The sequence below is a fragment of the Nerophis ophidion genome, linkage group LG12 (assembly GCF_033978795.1).
Source record: "Nerophis ophidion isolate RoL-2023_Sa linkage group LG12, RoL_Noph_v1.0, whole genome shotgun sequence".
NCBI classification, from domain to species: domain Eukaryota; kingdom Metazoa; phylum Chordata; class Actinopteri; order Syngnathiformes; family Syngnathidae; genus Nerophis; species Nerophis ophidion.
The window spans coordinates 3023409-3047179 of record NC_084622.1 but is presented as its reverse complement, the minus strand read 5'-3'; the positions used below and the strand labels follow the sequence as shown (position 1 = coordinate 3047179).

General features: G+C 40.4%; 1 protein-coding gene across 5 annotated transcripts in view; it reads left to right on the top strand.

The window, feature by feature from the left end:
• LOC133562892 (alpha-mannosidase 2C1-like) overlaps window positions 1-23771 on the top strand; it is a 121022-nt gene that overhangs the window by 1060 nt on the left and 96191 nt on the right. For 3 of the 5 annotated variants that reach the window (XR_009808933.1, XR_009808932.1, XR_009808935.1), the window contains exons 2-26: window positions 2620-2745; window positions 2815-2938; window positions 3018-3088; window positions 4194-4371; window positions 4448-4637; window positions 7783-7889; window positions 7983-8093; window positions 8197-8289; window positions 8363-8479; window positions 8555-8650; window positions 8739-8884; window positions 9091-9214; window positions 9300-9421; window positions 9499-9584; window positions 10754-10897; window positions 10971-11050; window positions 11270-11364; window positions 17738-17842; window positions 17924-18080; window positions 18174-18317; window positions 21641-21750; window positions 22305-22384; window positions 22452-22594; window positions 22662-22754; window positions 22846-22994. Coding sequence is in view for 1 of the 5 variants with exons in the window: in XM_061916707.1 (XP_061772691.1) it covers window positions 2620-2745; window positions 2815-2938; window positions 3018-3088; window positions 4194-4371; window positions 4448-4637; window positions 7783-7889; window positions 7983-8093; window positions 8197-8289; window positions 8363-8479; window positions 8555-8650; window positions 8739-8884; window positions 9091-9214; window positions 9300-9421; window positions 9499-9584; window positions 10754-10897; window positions 10971-11050; window positions 11270-11364; window positions 17738-17842; window positions 17924-18080; window positions 18174-18317; window positions 21641-21750; window positions 22305-22384; window positions 22452-22594; window positions 22662-22754; window positions 22846-22851 (2848 nt within the window). In the remaining 4 variants the exon portion in view is untranslated. Of the gene's footprint in view, window positions 1-1241; window positions 1433-2619; window positions 2746-2814; window positions 2939-3017; window positions 3089-4193; window positions 4372-4447; window positions 4638-7782; window positions 7890-7982; window positions 8094-8196; window positions 8290-8362; window positions 8480-8554; window positions 8651-8738; window positions 8885-9090; window positions 9215-9299; window positions 9422-9498; window positions 9585-10753; window positions 10898-10970; window positions 11051-11269; window positions 11365-17737; window positions 17843-17923; window positions 18081-18173; window positions 18318-21640; window positions 21751-22304; window positions 22385-22451; window positions 22595-22661; window positions 22755-22845; window positions 23229-23771 lie in introns of those variants that run through there. The other 2 variants (XR_009808934.1, XM_061916707.1) reach the window with 2 other exon arrangements.

Genomic DNA, 23771 nt, shown 5'->3' with positions numbered 1-23771 from the left:
TTTATATATCAATGATGAAATATCAACATTGCAACATGTACTGCATGCAGTTAAAATTCACATTAAAATGGTCACAGTCTATTCATACTTGCCAACCCTCCCGATTTTCCCGGGAGACTCACGAATTTTAGTGCCCCTCCAGGAAATCTCCTGGGGCAACCATTCCGAATTTTTCCCAATTTCCACCCTGATAACAATATTGGGGGCATGCCTTCAAGGCACTGCCTTTAGCGTCCCCTACTACCTGTCGTGACATCCGCTTCTCCTCCATACAAACTGCGTGCCGGCCCAGTCACATAATATATGCGGCTTTTACACACACATAAGTGAATGCAAGGCATACTTGATCAACAGCCATTCAGGTCACACTGAGGGGGGCTGTATAAACAACTTTAAAACTGTTACAAATATTAGACTAGACTTAGACTTCCTTTTTATTGTCATTCAAATTTGAACTTTACAGTACAAATAAGAACAACATTTCGTTGCATTATTTGTCACACTGTGAACCCACACCAAACAAGAATGACAAACTAATTTGGGGAGAACATCTACACCGTAACACAACATAAACACAGCAAAACAAATACTTACAATCCCTTGCAGCACTAATTCTTCCAAGACGCTACAATATACACCCCCCCTGCTACCACCAAAAGTTTGCAAGTTGTCCCCATGACTGCGTGGGTTCCCTCCGGGTACTCCGGCTTCCTCCCACCTCCAAAAACATGCACCTGGGGATAGGTTGATTGGCAACACTAAATTGGAATGTGAGTGTGAATGTTGTCTGTCTATTTGTGTTGGCCCTGTGATGAGGTGGTGACTTGTCAAGGGTGTATGCCACCTTCTGCCCAAATGCAGCTGAGACAGGCTCCAGCAACCTCTGCAACCCCGAAAGGGACAAGCGGTAGAAAATGGATGGATGGATGTTTAGTAGATATTTATGTATGTGTGGCCCCCAAAAATGTTTTGAATGTATGATAATATAATTTCTGTTTTATTATTGGATAGATACAGTTTAAAAGATATATAACTGCATGCAGTACATGTCTTTTTTTCTGTCAAACTAGAAAAAGAAAGATAGAGTACTTTATTGATGCATATTATTTCCATTCAAAATGATCTGGCCCCCGGGCCTTAAATTTGACTCCTTTGCTGTATAGTCTTAAATCATTTCCTTGCATCCTGTCAGGATAAACATGTCAATCAATCAATCAATCAATCAATGTTTTCTTATATAGCCCTAAATCACTAGTGTCTCAAAGGGCTGCACAAACCACTACGACATCCTCTGTAGGCCCACATAAGGGCAAGGAGAACTCACACCCAGTGGGACGTCGGTGACAATGATGACTATGAGAACCTTGGAGAGGAGCAAGAGCTCCTCAATGTCGCAGCCCTTCCGGGCGCCGCCATCTTGATTGCAAGATATGTAAGTTAACGCCTCAAAAAGGTTGTAGTTGTGAAATAATATTTTTTTGTAAAAAAACAACAACAAATTAAATATCTGAAGTGCGTTAAATTTTACACTAATTTGCTTTAAATCCTGTAACACAAAGATAGGTATGGATGTGGATGTTTTTTTTCAGGTAGTTAAGCACAGTGGTTCTCAAAAGGGGATATGCGTACCCCTGGGGGTACTTGAAGGTATGCCAAGGGGTACGTGAGATTTTTTTCAAATATTCTAAAAGTAGGAACAATTCAAAAATCCTTTATAAACATATTTATTGAATAATACTTCAACAAAATATGAATGTAAGTTCATAAACTGTGAAAAGAAATGCAACAATGCAATATTCAGTGTTGACAGCTAGATTTTTTTGTGGACATGTTCCATGAATATAGCTGTTAAAGATTTCATTTTTCGTGAAGAAATGTTTAGAATTAAGTTCATGAATCCAGATGGATCTCAATCAATCAATCAATGGTTATTTATATAGCCCTAAATCACTAGTGTCTCAAAGGGCTGCACAAACCACAACGACATCCTCGGTAGAGCCCACATAAGGGCAAGGAAAACTCCCACCCAGTGGGACGTCGGTGACAATGATGACTATATCTCTGGATGTCTATTACAATCCCCAAAGTGGGCACTTTAAGTTGATGATTACTTCTATGTGTAGAAATATTTATTTATAATTAAATCACTTGTTTATTTTTCAACAAGTTTTTAGTTGTTTTTAAATCTATTTTTTCCAAATAGTTAAAAAAACACCACTGCAAATGAACAATAAAATAAATCAGAAACTAATGACATAGTGCTGTATTTTACTTCTTTATCTCTTTTTTTCAACCAAAAATGCTTTGCTCTGATTAGGGGGTACTTGAATTAAAAAAATACTCACAGGTGGTACATCACTGAAAAAAGGTTGAACCACTGGTTTAGCATATATTAATTGACCTACACTGTATTGGTCATAGTAACTTTACTGTACAAAATGTATAAACGTGGCCCCTTCAATTTTTATGTAAGTGGCCCTTGCTTAAAACATTTTGCACACCCCTGATCTAGGATATTCCTCTCAGAATAAACCAATACAAATGTTTTGCTTTGCTTCACTGTGATGCTTCTTGCATTGACTATACATAAAAACAGTAAGGTTTTATCTTTTCATAAAGGCTGTATGGAGAATCTTACCCACTGGAATCCCTCAGCCAATTTATGTCTCCTAAACGGATAACATTGATGGAAGCTCAAACACAGAGTTTTACACCTTACAATGTAGGCGATACCTTTGGACCGACGTAAGTATTTTTGTCACCCTTGTTCTAAAAAGTGGTGTGTTTTTTTATTAACACATACGTTTATTTTAGGTGGTGGACTTGTTGGTTTAAAGCAACCCTGAATATTCCAGAATGCTGGAGAGGTAAAGAGGTTCATGTTCTCTGGGAAAGTGATGGAGAGGCGATGGTTTGGAGGGATGGACAAGCAGTTCAGGTAAAGAAACCATGCTGTTTTTCATTTACATTTGTTATTCAAACACTTTAAGATTAATTTCCTGTCTTGATTTATCCAGGGTTTGACTAAAGAAGGTGAAAAGACGAGTTACATTTTGTCTGACTGCCTCACAGACGAAGAACCGCACAGGTCTGTCACCAGTGATCCTGCTTGTTCATGTTGTTCACGCAAAAATATTTAAATGTATATTATACACAGTATATATTTACTTAATATGGCTGTCAAAATTAACAAGTTAACTTGTGAATAATCACAAAAAATGATTGCATTGATCATTTATATGCACAGATTATTCACACAATTGAATTTGTCTGCACTGCTTCTTTATTTTAACCGCAGATCGTTACCTGAACGGTGGCACGGTTTGCAAATGTTGAGCAAATAAATGATTTGCTCTTAAGTAAAACACTTTACAGGGGATTATGAGTGGTATTTTGACCATAAAATTGCATTTGTGTCCAATATATGACACTCACTTTAAGTTAATTTAAATTATTCAGTAGAGTAATAACCTCTGATTATCATGATTGGTTTTCATATTTGTAATTATTGAGGATGATATGGTTATGTATGGCTTCACGGTGGCAGAGGGGTTAGTGCGTCTGCCTCACAATACAAAGGTCCTGCAGTCTTGGGTTCAATCCCAGGCTCGGGATCTTTCTGTGTGGAGTTTGCATGATCTCCCCATGAATGCGTGGGTTCCCTTCGGGTACTCCGGCTTCCTCCCACTTCCAAAGACATGCACCTGGGGATAGGCCCCTCCCACCTCCAAAGACATGCACCTGGGGATAGGCCCCTCCCACCTCCAAAGACATGCACCTGGGGATAGGTTGATTGGCAACACTAAATGGTCCCTAGTGTGTGAATGTGAGTGTGAATGTTGTCTGTCTATCTGTGTTGGCCCTGCGAGGAGGTGGCGACTTGTCCAGGGTGTACCCCGCCTTCCGCCCGAGTGTAGCTGAGATAGGCGCCAGCACCCCCCGCGACCTCAAAAAGGGAAAAGGCGGTAGATCATGGATGGATGGTTATGTATGGTAAAAAAGAGTGGTGCTTGTGTATATTGGTCTGCCACACAGCAAGGGAATTCTAAGTTTGAACCTTTGTGTGGACTTTGGATGATCTCCTGGGTTTCATTCTGTAGTTCTAAAACATGCATGTTAGATTAATTGCCGATTGTAAATTGTCCACATTTGTGTGTGATTGTCTATATCTGTGGCGCCTTGTATTCTTTTAGTGTTACCATCTATGTGGAAATGGCCTGTAATGGACTCTTTGGAGCCGGTAACGGGTCAATGATCGCACCTCCAGACCCAAACAGGAAGTTTTCTGTGCAAAAAGCCGAGCTTGTGATCTTCAACCGGGAAGTCAGGGAGCTGATGACGGATTTTGAGATGCTCATTGACATTGTCAAGGTACAGTACCTGAAAACAATCTGCCTTTAAAAAGAAAAAGGTGACCTCTTCTTGGTTGTTCTCTTTTCCATTGTAGGAACTTGGCGAGGGCGAGCAGCGAAGCTACCAGGCTCTGTTCACCGTCAATGAGATGGTGAACGTGAGCGACCCCACTGATCCCAGCTCTTTCTCTGGAGCACGGAGTTTGGCTCAGACTTTTTTTAGCCAACATAACGGACAAAGCCAGCACACTGTCCTCGCCATGGGCCACTGCCACATTGACTCAGGTCTCACATTTTTATCACAATAGAGTACCGATTGACACCAAACTTAAAATACGCTGAGACATACTTAGTGTGCTACCTAATACGATTAAGAATTCCTCCACTCCACAGCTCAATTAAGTATCTGGAATGAAAGGTCGCAAATATATATAATTTTAGTCAAACCTAGTATCTAATCAGTTGACCTTCTTAACAGTATTCTCATGCTTCTTGCTTGCAAGTAAAACAGCACTTTTTATTTTGCCCATCATCCATAATTCCTATGTGAGACAAGAACCCATGGCTTTCCCTTTTTTGTGCATTCTAAATAGTGGGAAAAACTGCTAGTACAAAGCATTTAACAATGCATTTTAAAAACATCCAAAAACTTATGCAGTAAGTACTGTATGTTATGAGTAACAGGTACATTAATGATAAAATGTACAAAACCCAAAACCAGTGAAGTTGGCATGTTGTATAATTCGTAAAGAAAAACAGAATACATCCATCCATCCATTTTCTACCGCTTGTCCCAACTGGCGTCACGGGGGGTGCTGGAGCCTATCTCAGCTGCATTCAGGCGGAAGGCGGTGTACACCCTGGACAAGTCGCCACCTCATCACAGGCCAACACGGATAGACAGACAACATTCACAATCACATTCACACACTAGGGACCATTTAGTGTTGCCAATCAACCTATCCCCAAAATACAATTATTTGAAAATCATTTTCAACATATATTCAATTGAATAGACTGCAAAGACGAGATATTTAATGTTCGAACTGAGAAACACATTTTTTTTTTTTTCAAATCATTAACTTAAAATTTAATGGCAGCAACACATTGCAAAAAAGTTGGCGCAGGAGAATTTCACCACTGTGTTACATGACCTTTCCTTTTAACAACACTCAGTAATTGTTTGGGAACTGAGGAGACCAATTTTTTTAAGCTTTTCAGGTGGAATTCTTTCCCATTCTTGCTTGATGTACAGCTTAGGTTGTTCAACAGTCTGTGTTGTGCCATTTGCGCAACACATTTTAAATGGGAGACAGGTCTGCACTACAGTCTAGTACCTGCACTCTTTCACTATGAAACCATGCTGTTGTAACACGTGGCTTGACATCGTCTTGCTGAAATAAGCAGGGGTGTCCATAATAACGTTGCTTGGATGGCAACATACAGTATGTTGCTCCAAAACCTGTATGGACCTTTCAGCATTAATAGTGCATTCACAGATGTGTAAGTTACCTATGCCTTGGGCACTAATACACCTCCATACCATCACAGATGCTGGCTTGTGAACTTTGCGCCTTAAACAATCAGAGCACATAGCAACAAACGCCACTTCCTTCAACAATACCTCTAGTTAAGATAGTAAGTAGCTTCTGTGTTTGCTAACCCTAAGGGCAGACTTTGTAAAATGTCTATTTATGTACTGTAAATAAAGCGTTGTTGGCAGTGTTTGGATGTTTTTAGAGCGCTTTATAGGCGGAGTAGATGAATCCCATTTGCTTTGCATTGTTAACTGACTCGTACTAGAAGTTTTTCAAGCAGAACTCGCATAAAAGAGAAAGATGTATGTTCTGGTCTAACAAAAGGATTTTGGATAAAGGGCAACATTTAAAACGTGAGGTTTTCAGAGAAAACAAGTTCACATTACACATTTGTTTTAATTAGACATTATTAATCATATCAAGGAAAAGTTTTACCAGTGTGAGTCTATATTTTGCAAGCATGAAACATTTCCGCGAAAATGTGCATTTTTAAACATTAATTTTCGCAACGACCTCCATGCCCAGGAAGGTTTAAGATACAAGTAAGCTAGAAGCTAGCATGGTTGCGAGCTAAACGTAATAAGACGACCATGGCGAATATAATATGTTAATTACACAGTTTTCAACTTCCATCCTTAGGAAGTTGGTCCATCAGGGAAACTTACGTTTTGTCTGTTGGATCCTTTGGGGCTTAAAGTTGTGTTGCTGATTTACATTGTTGTGTTGTGGCATTTGTATTTCTTGTGGCTTTTGCAGTCGTACTGTAGCTCAAAGTTGTTGTTTTTGGGTTTATGATATTGTCTTGTAGCGGTCACATTTGTTGTGACCTTTCTCGGCCACCGCAGGTATCCGCTTTTCTTGTTTTGATGATTGATGGTGATGACGGGCAGACAGACTTGAGTAGTGTTTACCCTTATCACTAAAATATGTGCTTTGGTAGTAAGCTCAGAGGATGAACGTGGCAAAAGTGGACGCGTGGCGTCCCTGGTTCAAGCCCCACCTAGTACCAATCTCGTCACGTCCATTGTGTCCTGAGCAAGACACTTCACCCTTGCTCCTGATGGGTGCTGGTTAGCGCCTTGCGTGGCCGCTCCCTCCATCAGTGTGTGAATGTGTGTGTGAATGGGTAAATGTGGAAGTAGTGTCAAAGCGCTTTGAGTACCTTGAAGGTAGAAAAGCGCGATACAAGTACAACCCATTTATCGTTTTATTAAAAGTTAACTGGAAGTCTGATGTTACGAAAATTGATGCGGGAGTTAAAAATCCCTGCCGCCGGTCTTTTCTGGAAAAAAAAAAACTGTTAATAAAATACAAGTCAACTTGTGTTTGACAAGATCGATAAACCTGGCTTTGCGAAATGTAAGATTTGCCGCAAGAATATAAATAATAGCACTCGAGGATAATGTTACTGGATCGAAGCACAGGGAACTGGTTCACATTCAGAAAACAAACAATACTCAGTAAAGTGATAATAATTTCATGAAATAGCCTATGCATGTTAATTTTATATTTATAATCGATGTGAACTCAAACTTGAACTGCAAAATAAAGATGAACACTTAACATTATTTGTGTATTTTCTGAACAATTTTTTACCGGCAATATGTATCAGCTTTAATGAACTATTTTAAATATGAAAAAGATAAAGATGATAATAGATTTAGAGGTAAAATATGGTGTAGAAATGCCCCCAATTACAGGAAATGCAGTTCTGATTTAAAAAAATAATAATTGGGGATTTGCGTGGCAGCTAATAGAAATGTTCTTGTTTTTCTTCAATGGGTTGGCCATTATAAACCCACATATCAAACATACACATATCTTGTAGCACTATATTGTGCTGGTTTATGTTTAATGTTATGCCTATTGTTGTTTTTGTGTGTTTCATCTAGCTTGGCTGTGGCCTTATGAAGAAACTATTCGTAAGTGTGCCAGGAGTTGGGTGACGGTGATCCATCTCATGAAAAAGAATCCGGATTTTGTGTTTACATGTTCTCAAGTCAGTTCCTTAGCAAAGGCAGCGTTCAATACAAATAGTGCCTGCCAATCCAAGTAATTATTTATATTTCAAACCCATTTCCTGTCTGCCCAGGCCCAACAGTTTGAGTGGGTCAAGTGCTGGTACCCAGGACTCTTTTCAGAGATTCAGCAATACATTAAGGCTGGCCGGTTCATTCCAGTCGGAGGGACGTGGGTGGAAATGGTAAAAGCCTGATATGTACAAAAAAACAACGTATCATTCATCTTATTGCCATGTTTGGTATTTCTGTGCAGCAAATTATTTGCTCATGTGTCTTGTCTGTCAGGATGGTAATCTACCCTCGGGAGAGTCCATGGTCAGGCAGTTCCTGGAGGGCCAGCTTTTTTTTGAGCAAGAGTTTGGGATGAGGTGTAAAGAAGTAGGTAGCTAACATCTTCGAAGTTTGATGCAAACGTTTGTGTGTTTGTATTACTTTTCTCAGTTTTGTTTAGTTCTGGCTTCCAGATACCTTTGGATACTCGGCCCAACTCCCTCAGATAATGCAGGGCTGCGGAATTTCCAATTTCTTAACACAGAAACTAAGTTGGAACCTCGTGAACACCTTCCCTGTAAGTAAAGGTTTGGGGATTGTTTAAAATAGAAAGTGCAACCTAACACCTGTTTTAAAAATGTCTTTCTTCAAGCATAACACATTTTTTTGGGAAGGCCTCGACGGCTCCAAGGTCTTGACTCACTTCCCACCTGGAGATTCCTATGAAACAAAAGGCAAGGTTGAAGACGTGAGTGTTGATATTGAATTGTTTAGTCTAAGAAGAAACTGTTTACAAACTTCCCCAAGCTTACATTCTGTTTGTGTTCTATCCACAGCTTGTAAAAACTGTAAAGCAAAACAAAGACAAGGGCAGGGCAAACCACAGTGTCATGTTGTTTGGCTTTGGTGACGGGGGTGGTGGTCCTACGCAGTTGATGCTGGACAGACTGAAGCGGGTCCAGGACACAGATGGCCTTCCTAAGTCAGTTCCTTTTTCCTGCATGTCACCAATTGAAGCCCAAACCCTTTCAAAAATTAACTAGTTACCAGTCAAATGCGAATTTCGCTTGTTTTTTTAACCACACTCATGCTGCTTTAATGCAAAAGGAAATGATTCACTTCAACTGATGTCGTCATTATTGCTTTGTTTAATGTGTTCATATTAGTAACACTACTTGTCTGTTTTAGGATTCGAATGTCCTCTCCTGACTCATTTTTCTCTGAGCTTTGGGCCGACTCACATCTGCTGTGCACTTGGGCAGGGGAGCTGTTTCTCGAGTTGCACAACGGCACGTACACCACACAGGCACAGGTCGATGCCGACTTCAATAATAAATCGTGTTTAAGAAACATCGCTTTTTTTTTCACAATACTAATGTAGATCTTCTGATTTTTAGATCAAGCGGGGAAACCGCCAGTGTGAGACACTCCTGCATGACATCGAGATAGCCAGCAGCTTGGCAATGTGTCAGGACACACATTTTCAGTATCCTGTAGGGAGGCTGAGAGAACTCTGGAGGTCAGAGTTCAGTTGTTAAGCTTGGTGGCTTTTGTGTTTCGCAATGTCAAAGATGAATGCTTACAAATCTCTTGCAGGCTTCTGCTACTAAACCAGTTCCATGATGTAATCCCAGGCAGCTGTATTGAGATGGTTGTAGAGGATGCATTGAGATATTATGAAGGTATATCTTTTTTAAAACTTTCATTCATAGCAAACCTGCCATGTTTCCCTAAATAGTGTGTAATAGATGGATAGTACTTGATTGATTCCTTCAGGAAAATTAAAATTCCAGCAGCAGTGTACAGAGTTGAGATCAATTTAAAAAGTCAATAATGGGGTATAAATGGAAACAAATGGAAAAATATTACAATAAGAATAAAAATAAAAAGCAACAATGGGAATACAAATATTACAGTAAAATAATAATATAACAATAGAAACTAGGCAGTAGTGACCATGTTATGAAAAAGTATTGCACTGTTATTGTTTTGTATCCCCTGTCATCCTAGTACCCCCCCACCCACTCCCCAGAGAGGAGTTGTACAGTCTAATGGCGTGTGGGACAAAGGAGTTTTTTAGTCTTAGTCCTGCACTTGGGATGAAGCAGTCAAGCACTGAACAGGATCCTCTGGCTACTGATAACGCTATGCAGAGGGTGACTGGCATCATCCAGGATGCTCACTAGTTTTTCCAAAGTCCTCTTTCTGCCACCGTCACCAGTGAGTCCAGTTTCATTCCGATCATAGAACCGGCCCACCTGATCAATTTCCCTTGTCTGGAGCTGTCCTTCTTAGATGTACTGTTAATTTACTCGACCAACAGGTACCAGGTGTTTATTTAAGGGGAGTTACGCATCAAGTTTTCACTTTGAAAATGGGTAATGTTAGTAATATGTATTAATAGTGTTTGTCTTGTTGTTGTTTTTTACAAAAAAAAATTACTTTTCAAAAGAATAAAGCACCATCTTTTTTAAAAACCAAACCCAAGGTTTTGGCCGCAAACGGGCTGTTTATTAAAAAAATTTAAAAACGGAGGCGTTTGTTTTTCCTGTTTACAGACAATGTCCTCACTCACTGAAGTTGTTTTTCCTTGAGTTTATCTCCATCTATAGACGCTTCCTGGTGTTAAGATGTCCCACTATTTACTCACCTTTGATGACTGATCTGTACAGCTTGATAGAAACATGGCTACTCACAGCTTTCACACGCAAGGGAGACACACAAGGCCTTTGTTTAAGTGAATGACTCACCTGACAAATAATGAAGGCACAGCGTTTAAAGAAGAGGCTACTTTATAAAGATATGTTGTTATTTTCCCAGAAATACGGACATTCTTCATTTTGTGTCGTAGATATTCGTAGGAGTGGTGCCGCACTCCTGCAAGATAGCCTTAGTGCTCTGGTGTCAAAGGGCGATGCCACAAGTGTATTCAACTCTCTGTCCTGGGAGCGCCTTGAAGTCATTCAGATTCAGGATGGCCCCAGCAATGAGTTTGGTAGGTTTGTTACTGTGGTAGATTTTCCAGCTATTCCATGTCCACTGCCCTTTTTTTATCTGTTCCACTACAGCTCTGGTGCGAGTTCCCAGTATTGGTGTGAATTTCATTCAAGAAACAAAGCCTGCGACTGCAGTTTGTGTTACTCTTCAGGTACATTGAACCCATGTGTCCATTATATGCACATATATTGTCCAGTGTTATCTCTAAAAGTGTTCTCAAACAAAGACCAAGTAGAGTTGTGAATATTTGATTCAAAAAGGTCTAAAACCCTCACAATTTTCTACCAATCTTTTTGCCAATTTGTCAAAATGTTTCTCAAGTCTTTTCTTTTGTGGAGAATATACTCAAATAATTGATTCTCTATTACAGGAGGACGGCAGTGTCCTCATGGAAAACGGCATCATACGCACTGTTGTGAAAAAAGATGGCACAATGGCATCACTGCATTTGATATCTGCAAACAGGTACTCCAGTTACTAAGTGAAGCTGATTAAAATAAAATAACTCAAACCTAATGTTAAGAAAACACTATTTTAATATTAGGTAGAGGTATACAGTACAGGCAAAAAGTTTGGACACATCTTATTCAATATGTTTTCTTTATTTTCATGATTATTTACATTGTAGATTGTCACTGAAGGCATCAAAACTATGAATGAACACATGTGGCGACTTGTCAAGGGTGTACCCTGCCTTCCGCCCGATTGTAGCTGAGATAGGCGCCAGCGCCCCCCGCGACCCCGAAAGGGAATAAGCGGTAAAAAATGGATGGATGGATGGAGTTATGTACTTCACAAAAAATGGTGAAATAACTGAAAACATGTTTTATATTCTAGATTTTTAAAAGTAGCCACCCTTGGTTCTGATTACTCCTTTGCACACTCTTGGCATTCTTTCGATGAGCTTCAAGCACATCTGGGAAGTTAAAACCATTTCAGGTGACTACCTCTTGAAAATACAGAAAACACAATGAATGAGAAGGTGTGTTTAAACTTTTGGCCTGTACTGTACATCATTTTTATTGGCAGAAATGCTGTTGGATAATGAATCCCTCATTTAATGAATTTTGTCTTTTCCTGACTTATAAACTTTGTTACAATATACAATACAATACAATAATACCAAAGCATTGAACCAAACATAAGGTCCATGCATTTTGGTGTGAACGTTCACAAAGTTTTGGATGTGTCTGTCCGCGTGGTTTTGCAATCTGAATGTGTCGTAACGTCACAACAAAGTAGAAGCACTTATTAATAATGGATTAGATTCATTTAAAGGGCAGCACGGCGACACAGCGGTTAGCGCATGTGCCTCACAATACGAAGGTGCTGAGTAGTCCTGAGTTCAATCCCAGGCTCGGGATCTTTCTGTGTGGAGTTCTCCCCGTGACTGCGTGGGTTCCCTCCGGGTACTCCGGCTTCCTTCCACCTCCAAAGACATGCACCTGGGGATAGGTTGATTGGCAACACTAAATTGGCCCTAGTGTGTGAATGTGAGTGTGAATGGTGTCTATGTGTGTTGGCCCTGCGATGAGGTGGTGACTTGTCCAGGGTGTACCCGCCTTCCGCTCAAAAGCAGCTGAGATAGCCTCCAGCAGCCTCTGTGACCCCAATGGATGGGTAGATAGATTTATATAGCGCTTTTCTAGACACTCAATGCGCTTCACAAAGAAGTGAGAACCCATCATTCATTCACACCAGGTGGTGGTAAGCTACTTGCGTAGCCACAGCTGCCCTGGGGTAGACTGACGGAAGAGTGGCTGCCAGTTCACGCCTATGGCCCCTCCGACCACCACCTATTCATTCATTCACCAGTGTGAGTGGCACTGGGGGCAGGGGTGAAGGACACCACGGCAGCAATTTGGATGGTAAGAGGCAGGGAGCAAACCTCAGGTTTAAGTAAGTTAAGTTAAGCTCTCAACTGTAGGTGGCTGAGCTCCGCCTCTGTTACAGACTATGGGGAAATACAGAAAAAGGAAGGGTAAAGTATTCATTTTATATAATCTTGGCATGCGCAAAATAACACAACATGCAACATGCAGTGAAATAAATGCTGCTAAAATCAGCTTTTTTAACACCGAGTCTGAATCCTTTGGAGAGTGTGCAGGGGTACCTAATGTTGCGCCGGGTTGAATCTATGACTGCGTTTACACTGCAAATTGTATTTTTTTTTAAATCAAATTTTTCCAGCTGACTGTTTACATTTCAAGTAAAATGTGATCAATATCATAAACGCGCACAGACACCAATGTGGCACCAATCTAGCTTCGACGGCACTTGCATGCTGTTCAATAAATTGAAAACAAAAAAAGTTGACCGGATTCCGTAAATGAACAAGTAATTCCCTACTACTAATACAAAAAAAATACAAGTTGCCACCTGAGATATGGGCGCCAGACCTTAAAAATGAGGGTTTTTTTCACGTGAAAATAAAATAAATTATTATTATGAATAAATGGATATATAGAGTGTAATATATTTAGGAGGGTTCTAATCTTTTTGTGGCTGTTAAGTGGAGGAGGCGCAGACCTCAGCGTGGATCTACATTAGCTTTATTTATTAACTTACTTTTGTAAACAACTTACGCAACGTACGTAACATGTAAACAAATATGCCACAGCGTCAATTCCAGTCCTTCAACAATCATTTTTTTTGGAATGAAAATATATATCAATACATTACATGGTGCATATTATTTGCAAACTATAGATTAGAGATTCGCCCCCACGAAAGAAGACTTGGCTCACCGAAAAGATCGATTTTCAAATAGGATTTAAAATACCTCCTAATGTAGCCCAAATCTGATGTGAAAATATCAGATTTGAAACACCTTGGAGCATTTAGACTGGAAAAAAAAATCAAATCTGTGTCACTTAAGGTAAAATGAATCTGATTTAGTGTGCAGTGTAAATGGGGCGTAGATAATGTTTAGGAAGTTTATTTTTGACAGTGTCTGGAAGAAAAATCTAGACCAGAGACCTTCAACAGGGGGTCCACGACAACTGCAAGAAGGTTGTGAAATTTTTGGTTGATATGACTTTAAAAGTATTTTTTTTTATATTCCCTATGCCATTTTTCCCCAAATTTACATATCTTCCAATACACATTAACATTGATCCAACACACTGTAGTGTAGTTCAGAAATAGCAGTGACTCACTGTATCTTGCAGTTTTAAAATAAAAACATGAATAAATAATTATATCATTGTATTCATGTTAGCATTTAGGGCTTCGCGGTGGCAGAGGGGTTAGTGCGTCTGCCTCACAATACAAAGGTCCTGCAGTCTTGGGTTCGAATCCAGGCTCGGCATTTTTCTGTGTGGAGTTTGCATGTCCTCCCCGTGACTGCGTGGGTTCCCTCCGAGTACTCCGGCTTCCTCCCACTTCCAAAGACATGCACCTGGGGATAGGTTGATTGGCAACACTAAATGGTCCCTAGTGTGTGAATGTGAGTGTGAATGTTGTCTGTCTAACTGTGTTGGTCCTGCGATGAGGTGGCGACTTGTCCAGGGTGTACCCCGCCTTCCGCCCGATTGTAGCTGAGATAGGCGCCAGCGCCCCCCGCGACCCCAAAAGGGAATAAGCGGTAGAAAATGGATGGATGGATGTTAGCATTTAAGATAGTTAGCAATTAGTGCTCTCGTTGCCTGCGCGTGATTAGCTTGCCAATTGTTAGCTAACGATTAGCGCACCAGGTGTCAATTAGCAATTAGTTCGATAGTTGCCAGCTAGTTTTTAGCGCGCCATATATCTACTAGTGATTAACACACCAGTTGCCAACTAGCAATTAATGTGCTAGTTGCCAGCTAGCTATTAGCGAGGCTAAACTATATTATTTTGCCATCTTACTGTTGCTCAATAACAAGGTACCTTAAGCACCGATTTCATTTGAAACACAATTCTATACAAGATACAGTGCATCCGGAAAGTATTCACAGCACTTTTTCCACGTTTTATGTTACAGCTGTATACCAAAATTAAATAAATACGTTTTTGTCATCATAATTCTACAGACAATACCCCATAATTACAATGTGAAATGTTTTTTTAAAATGGCAAGTGTATTAAAAATAAAAAACAAACATCACATGTGTATTATTTGCTTAATATATATCTATTATATTTGTTCAATACTTGGTTGATGCACCTTTGGCAGCAATTACAGTACAGCCTCAAGTCTTTTTGAACAAGATGCCACAAACTTGGCACATCCGTGATGTCTCTATACATTGCTGTAGTTATCTTTCCCTCTATTCTGACGAGTGTCCCAGTTCCTGTCACTAAAAAACATCCCCACAACATGATGCTGCCATCACTTTGCTTCACTATAGGGATGGTATTGGCCTGGTGATGAGTGGTTCCTGGTTTATTCCAAACATGATGCCTGGCCTTCGCGCCAAAGAGTTACATTTGTGTCTCATCAGACCAGATCATTTTCTTTTGTTTCTCCTGGTCTGAGAGTCTTTTAAGTGCATTTTGGCAAACTTTTTACTGCGAAACAGCTACTCTACCATACAGGCCTGATTGGATGTTTCATCTAGAGATTGTTGTCCTTCTGGAAGGTTCTCTTCTCTCGACAGAGGAATACTGTAGCTCTGACAAAGTGATATCAGGTTATTGGTCACCTCCCTGACTAAACTAAGATTAATCCAGTAATGTACAGAGACATCTTGGATGAAAACCAACTCTTTTCATCCAATCTGACGGAGCTTGAGAGGTGCTGCAAAGAAAATGGACTAAGCTGCCCAAAGATAGGTGTGCCAATCTTGTGGTGTCGTATTCAAAAAGACTTGAGGCTGAAATTGCTGCCAAAAGTGCAACAACAAAGTATTGAGCAAAGCCTCTGAATACTTATGTACAAACCCCGTTTCCATATGAGTCGGGAAATTGTGTTAAATGTAAATATAAACAGAATACAATGATTTGAAAATCATTTTCAACCCATATTCAATTGAATATGCTACAAAGACGAAATATTTGATGTTCAAACTGATAAACTTTTTTTTTTTGCAAATAATCATTAACTTTAGAATTTGATGCCAGCAACACGTGACAAAGAAGTTGAGAAAGGTGGCAATAAATACTGATAACGTTGAGGAACGCTCATCAAACACTTATTTGGAACATCCCACAGGTGTGCAGGCTAATTGGGAACAGGTGGGTGCCATGATTGGGTATAAAAACAGCTTCCCAAAATATGCTCAGTCTTTCACAAGAAAGGATGGGGCGAGGTACACCCCTTTGTCCACAACTACGTGAGCAAATAGTCAAACCTTTTAAGAACAACGTTTCTCAAAGTGCAATTGCAAGAAATTTAGGGATTTCAACATCTACGCTCCATAATATCATCAAAAGGTTCAGAGAATCTGGAGAAATCACTCCACGTAAGCGGCATGGCCGGAAACCGACATAGAATGACCGTGACCTTCGATCCCTCAGACGGCACTGTATCAAAAAACGACATCAATCTCTAAAGGATATCACCACATGGGCTCAGGAACACTTCAGAAAACCACTGTCACTAAATACAGTTCGTCGCTACATCTGTAAGTGCAAGTTAAAGCTCTACTATGCAAAGCGAAAGCCATTTATCAACAACATCCAGAAACGCCGCCGGCTTTTCTGGGCCCGAGATCTTCTAAGATGGACTGATACAAAGTGAAAAAGTGTTCTGTGGTCTGACGAGGCCACATTTCAATTTTTGGGGGGAAATATTCGACAACGTGTTATCCAGACCAAAGAGGAAGCAAACCAATCAGACTGTTGGTGTGGGACAAAGGAGTTTTGTCCCAAACTCCCATGCACCCCCATACCATCTGTGATGGTATGGGGGTGCATTAGTACCCAAGGCATGGGTAACTTACACATCTGTGAAGGCACCATTAATACTGAAAGGTACATACAGGTTTTGGAACAACATATGCTGCAGTCTAAGCGGCGTCTTTTTCATGGACGCCCCTGCTTAAATAAGCAAAACAAGGCAAAGCCACATTCAGCATGTGTTACAACAGCGTGGCTTCGTGAAAAAAGAGTGTGGGTACTTTCCTGGCCCGCCTGCAGTCCACACCTGTCTCCCATCGAAAATGTGTGGCGCATTGTGAAGCGTAAAATACGACAGCGGAGAGCCCGGACTGTTGAACGACTGAAACTCTACATAAAACAAGAATGGGAAAGAATTCCACTTTCAAAGCTTCAACAATTAGTTTCCTCAGTTCCCAAACGTTTGAGTGTTGTTAAAAGAAAAGGTGATGTAACACAGTGGTGAACATGCCCTTTCCCAACTACTTTGGCACGTGTTGCAGCCATGAAATTCTAAGTTAATTATTATTTGCAAAAAATAAAAAATAAAGTTTATGAGTTTGAACATCAATGATGTTGTCTTTGTAGTGCATTCAACTGAATATGGGTTGAAAAGGATTTGCAAATCATTGTATTCCGTTTATATTTACATCTAACAATTTCCCAACCCATATGGAAACAGTGTTTGTAGATGTGGTTTGTTATTTTTGTTGTTGTTTTAATACATATGCAAAATTAAAAAATAACTTTTTACATTGTCAGTATGGGGTATTGTCCATAGAATGTTGTGAACAAAAAAGATATGTATTTTTCCTTTTGGAATAAAGTTGTAACTTAAAAGGCACTGTATATAAGTAAGTGGTTCCCCCTTCACCTTCCTCAGTTTGGGGGTCTTTGGTCTAGAAAACATTGAAGACTCATGTTTTACACCACAAAAAAGGTTTTTTTAAATGTAGATAAAAATCATCATAGGTTCCCTTCAACTACATTAAACTGTAGGGAGTGCACAAATATAATCTCTTGATGCTGTTGGTTTCAGGGAAGCTCTTTCGGTTGGCTGCTGTGGTAACCAGTTTGTCATGTTTGATGACGTACCTCTGTACTGGGATGCATGGGATGTTATGGACTACCATCTTCAGACAAGGTCTGAGTTATGACTATTACACCCATTTCTACGTCATTTTTTGTGACTTAACAACTGTTGTGGTTCAATGACTTTCCACAGGAGGCCTGTGGTGGAAGTGGTGCAGCCTGCTCATGTGCTCTCTTCGCATGAACTCAGAGGAAGTGTCAGCTTCACGCTGAGGATCAGCGACAAGAGTACAGTCACACAGGAGATTGTGATGGACGCCATGTGTCCTTACATTAAGTTCAACACGCAGGTATACTCTTTTTTGCTTTTTAATTGATTCAAACGCAACTCTTTTGATGACAGCGTAGCGCTAGATGAAAATGCCAACTTTCTCCGTTGCCAGGTGAACTGGGCCGAGTCACACAAGTTTCTTAAGGTTGAATTCCCAGTGCAAGTGCACAGTCCCAACGCAACGTATGAGATTCAGTTTGGTCATCTGCAGAGACCTACACACAGGAACACATCGTGGGACTGGGCCAGATTTGAAGTATGTGTACTGCATTTGCCAGTGACGGAACAAATTAGAGTCAGGCTAGGGGCCCTTCAACCCTGTGATATAGAGCGAAACAGCACAGGCTTGTAGTTGGGCAATCAAGGTGAAGGTAGATGTATTTTTATAGCACATTTACAAAACAGACTACTGCCCCAAAGTGCTGTACAGATTAAAACAGAAAGTTAAAATATTTAAAAGAATCCTCAAAATCACTTGGACTTAGACTTGGACAAACTTTAATGATGCACGAGGGAAATTGTTCCACACAGTAGCTCAGTTACAAAGGATGGAAAGGAAAATGCAGGTACAAAATAGACTAAAAGTGTACCAAAGTAGTAATATGAAATATAACATATATGTAATATTTACATAATATATGTGCAGTATATGGAATATACTGATATATTATACTTGTGGAGGTTGCTCTCCAGGGGGTTCTTCGGACCACCAATCACCGACATGAGAGCCCAGATCATGGTTACAATACAGTTTTATTTGGTATAGTTCAGCGGGTTGCTTTCCAGCAATTGTCTTTTGTCCGTGACCGTCACGCTCTCGCTCTCAATCCAGCTCCCCCCCAGCTCCAACAACCTCTCTTCTCCTGGCTGCTGCTTATACAGGGCGACAGGTGATTAGATGACAAGGTCCACCTGGGTCATTTATGCACCTGTCCCTGTCTTCGAGGCCGGTCCTGGCACATCTCATTCCGCTGCAGGCCCGCAGGCCACACCCTCCACAATCATACATACAATACATAACAATTACCATGTACAATATTACAGTATACGTAACAGCTGCAGCATAAAATAGAGAGTAGATCCAGCAGAAAAGAGACATTATAAACAAAGAGAGGTAGCTAACAAACTGTAGAAGGTGTCAGGTACAGACACCTATAGACAGACACTATTAACACAAAGCATTCCATATATAAAACACATTTAAAATGCATAAGAACTGTGTAAAAAACTAAAAAAAATCTATCAAACACAGTTCAAAACGGATAAAAAGAAAGAAGATAAAATGTCCATATATATGTGCAGCTCAGTTTGTGTTAAAACATCAGCGCAAAAACTAAGTTTTAAAGAAGATTTAAAAGTATCGAGAGATGTTGCCGTTTTGAGATTCAGAGGTAGAGCGTTCCAAAGTTTAGGCCTGCTACTCCAAAAGCTGATTGATGCCAATGTATAATGAGTTACAAGTGTCCAAGCGGGATGTATACATGACTAACTGGTTTATGGGAAGGTAAAATGTGACCTTCTGCATTTGACCCATCCCGTTGATCACTCCTGGGAAGTGAGGAGAGCAGTGGGCAGCAGCAATACCACGCCCGTGAATCAGTAATGGTGATTTAATCCCCAATTCCAACGCTTGATGCTGAGTGCCAAGCAGGGAGGCAATGGATCCCATTTTTATAGTCTTTGGTATGACTCGGCCGGGGTTTGAACCCACAACCTACCGATCTCAGGGCGGACACTCTAACCACTAGGCCACTGAGTAGGTTAGAGTAAGAAGGTAAGTTTTTACCAATGAGCTTAGTTGTTTGTTAAGTTTAAAAGAGTTAACAATCAAAACAACAAGACATTTATCATAAAGGCAGGACCACGATGACCAGGAGCACTGTTCAGGCCAGAAACCACATGGCACGCTCGCCTCTCACACCGGCAGCATGCTCGGAGCAGTAGGAAAAACTACACACAACGCTGCACTTACTCTCTTTTTTTCCTTTCCTTTGCCACTCTCCTTATGTTTATATGAACTACCACTCATTGGTACCACTTTGTGGTAAAAATGCTCACTTTTTTGTACTCTGTTGACAAATGTGACTGATGACATTGGTGGACGGTTAATGACGACTTTACCCAAAATACACTTGGAGACAAAGACTTGCAAATTTGCGTGTCGCAAAGTGAAATGTGAGAGTGGACATAAAGCCAGTCATGCAGCACACCATTTTATTTAATATTTAGTCGGGCTGTGAATCTTTGGGCACCACACGATTCGATTCCACTCTTGGAGGTAGCGATTCAATTCCGAATCGATTCTCGATTTCTCCATTAAAATAGATAAACAGCTCTGACCAATTTCTATATTACTTAAAAGAAACGGGTTTTGTTTAATAAAATGCTTCCCAAACATTTAATAAAGTCAAATACAAATAAAGCAACAAGAAAAGTATCCCACACTTCTTTTTTCTAAAGTAAATCTGTACAGCAGATATGGACATCTACATCAGCAATATGATTTGCTGAGTGGCTGGACAGGACAGATTGGAAAAAATAATCAAATTAAAAATCGTTTTTTTTTTTCAATTAAAAATCGATTTTTTATGTTTTTTTTTTTAAATGATTAAGTAAAAATGGTTACAAATATGGGCAGCACGGTGGTAGAGGGATTGGTGCATCTGCCTCACAATACGAAGGTCCTGAGTAGTCCTGGGCTCTCGATCTTTCTGTGTGGAGTTGTCCTGTTCTCCCCGTGACTGTGTGGGTTCCCTCTGAGTACTCCGGCTTCCTCCCACCTCCAAAGACATGCACCTGGGGATAGGTTGATTGGCAACACTAAATCGCCCCTCGTGTGTGAATGTTGTCTGTCTATCTGTGTTGGACTTGCGATGAGGTGGCGACTTGTCCAGGGTCTACCCCGCTTTCCGCCCGAATGCACCTGTGATGGCGACCCCCCGCGACCCCAAAAAAAGGGACAAGCGGTAGAAAAAAAGGATGGATGGATGGGTTACAAATATGAATAGCAATTAATCCAAAAATTGTTTATTTTTTTTTACACCCCAAATATTTACACCTACTAAATTACTAAAGTCAGTCTTGTAAAGTTTTTAGCAACCTTGATTCATCCTGACTGGGGCAACCTGTAAGCCCACGTACGTGCAGCTCTTTTATCGGTGGTGATTAGAATGCTGGAGAGGGACAAGCAGCAGAAGATGGATGGATGGACACTTGATCTGAGCTTCTCCAGGCCCAAACAGTGGTAGAAGCGCACCCTCTCCTGCCCCTTTAGTCCCTGTTTAGGTTAGGTCCCCACTGTGAAGGGCTAGGCTCCCAGCACTCCGTTTGCTACACCGCTGGCATTTGCTTCATTTTCTTCCATGCTAATGTATTGTTACACCTACTAAAAGTTACAAATTAACTGGACTGTAGACTTACACAGGTTGACAATAAAACTGCGGTAAATAAAAAGGGTGTGTCAATACAGTACTTTTGTCCATACACCTTATAAAAACACTACAACTAGTGTAATGTAGTTATTTTGAATAATGTTTTTTCCTCTTTTTCTATTTGCCACCATGTTTCTTTTCTCCTCAGGTATGGGGTCATAAATGGGCCGATTTGTCAGAGCACAATTTTGGAGTGGCACTGCTCAATGACTGCAAGTACGGGTATTCGGTCTTCAAGAACACAATGGCGCTCTCGCTGTAAGTCAACGTTTGAATAAAACACTAATTACACTGTTGAGTCGCAGTTGAAAGAGATGGGATGTATGGCTCCTTCAAGGGAGACCAATCTTGTGCGATCTTGTGGTGCCACCCGTGTCCAAAGAGCCGTTAGAAATACCGGCTCATTATATGTTGTTTGCTTTAACTCAAACATCACTTGCAGCAGTTACAAAATGTATCTTTTAGTAATTCAAACTTGCATGTCTCACCAATATTTACTCTGTTGGTGGAAATTATTCCGAAATATTAATACAATTTTAATTTGCGTTGTATACATTACATTGGGTGGTACCTGTTGTGCCTTCCCTGAGTCTTCCTCTCAGGTAATAAAACACACATGTCAATCCCAAGTTCTTTTGGATGACACATATGTTGAGTAAAAAGACTCCAGAGACAGAATAGTACAATACCAAGTTTTACTGAAGCTTCAGGAGACCAGCCCTTACAGTGCGACAATAGCATCAGCAAGAAGAGGTCTAAATCAATTAAAAGATCCGTTCAAAACAGTTAATTTGAATACTTCTTTATCTCAGGTTGAGGGCGCCAAAGGCTCCAGATGCCAACGCTGATATGGGATCTCATCACTTCACCTATGCAATCATGCCACACGCAGGTTAGTCCCACTTTAGGTTGTATTTACCACGTTTGAATGTTCACTTTTATCCTATTTTGTATTGCAGGGACCTTACAAGATGCCGGAGTCATCCAATGTGCGTACAACCTCAATTACCCTTTAAGGTTAACCCCGTGCTCCTCTGACATGGCGCTCTGGAGCGCCTTTTCCATTAGCCCTGCAGCTGTCATCCTAGAGACTGTTAAACAGGTATCACACCGACCATAACCTTGACCTATGTTGAATAAGTATGCTCAGCCTGCATTTACAACAACAGGCAGGGAGCCCTCCTTGTCAGAATGTACGAGGCTTACGGCGGAGGTGTGACTGCAACCCTCCACACAACTCTTCCAATCAAGGAGGCCTGGCAGTAAGTAGCATTTCTGCAATGTCACATTTTATACAGAATATCATTAAATAAAACGTATGTGTGTTGACTACAATATACTATTTCCTTTCAGTTGTGATCTTTTAGAGCAAACAGACACTACTCAGCCAGCATGTGACTCTGCAGATGGGATCATTCTCCACTTCACTCCATTCCAAGTTAGATCGCTGCTGCTTATATTTTAAACAGCAAGTCATCAGACACAGAGTGGAACCTCTTAAGGTATTTTTAGGGAAAGTTTGCCTTAAGTTGCACAAATTGTCCTCAAGTGACATCATTTAATTCAAATGTACATGTGGGTTTTTTTGTGATGTCACAATAGAAGATTGGTAACACGTTGGTGTCCTGGCTGCTCAGTACAAAATTGCTAATAATGAAGGAACAACTCAGGAAAATACAGTGGGGCAAAAAAGTATTTATTCAGCCAGCGATTGTGCAAGTTCTCCCACTTAAAATGATGACAGAGGTCTGTAATTTTCATCATAGGTACACTTCAACTGTGAGAGACAGAATGTGAAAAAAAAATCCAGGAATTCACATTGTAGGAATTTTAAATAATTTATTTGTAAATTATGGTGGAAAATAAGTATTTGGTCAACCATTCAAAGCTCTCACTGATGGAAGGAGGTTTTGGCTCAAAATCTCACGATACATGGCCCCATTCATTGTCCTGTCCCCTTAGCAGAAAAACAGCCCCAAAGCATGATGTTTCCACCCCCATGCTTCACAGTAGGTATGGTGTTCTTGGGATCAACTCAGTATTCTTCTTCCTCCAAACATGATGAGTTGAGTTTGTACCAAAAAGTTCTATTTTGGTTTCATCTGACCACATGACATTCTCCCAATCCTCTGCTGTATCATCCATGTATCCATTTTGTTATAAACTCAACTCGTCGTATTTGGAGGAAGAATACTAAGTTGCATCCCAAGAACACCAGACCTACTGTGAAGCATGGGGGTGGAAACATCATGCTTTGGAACTGTTTTTCTTCTAAGGGG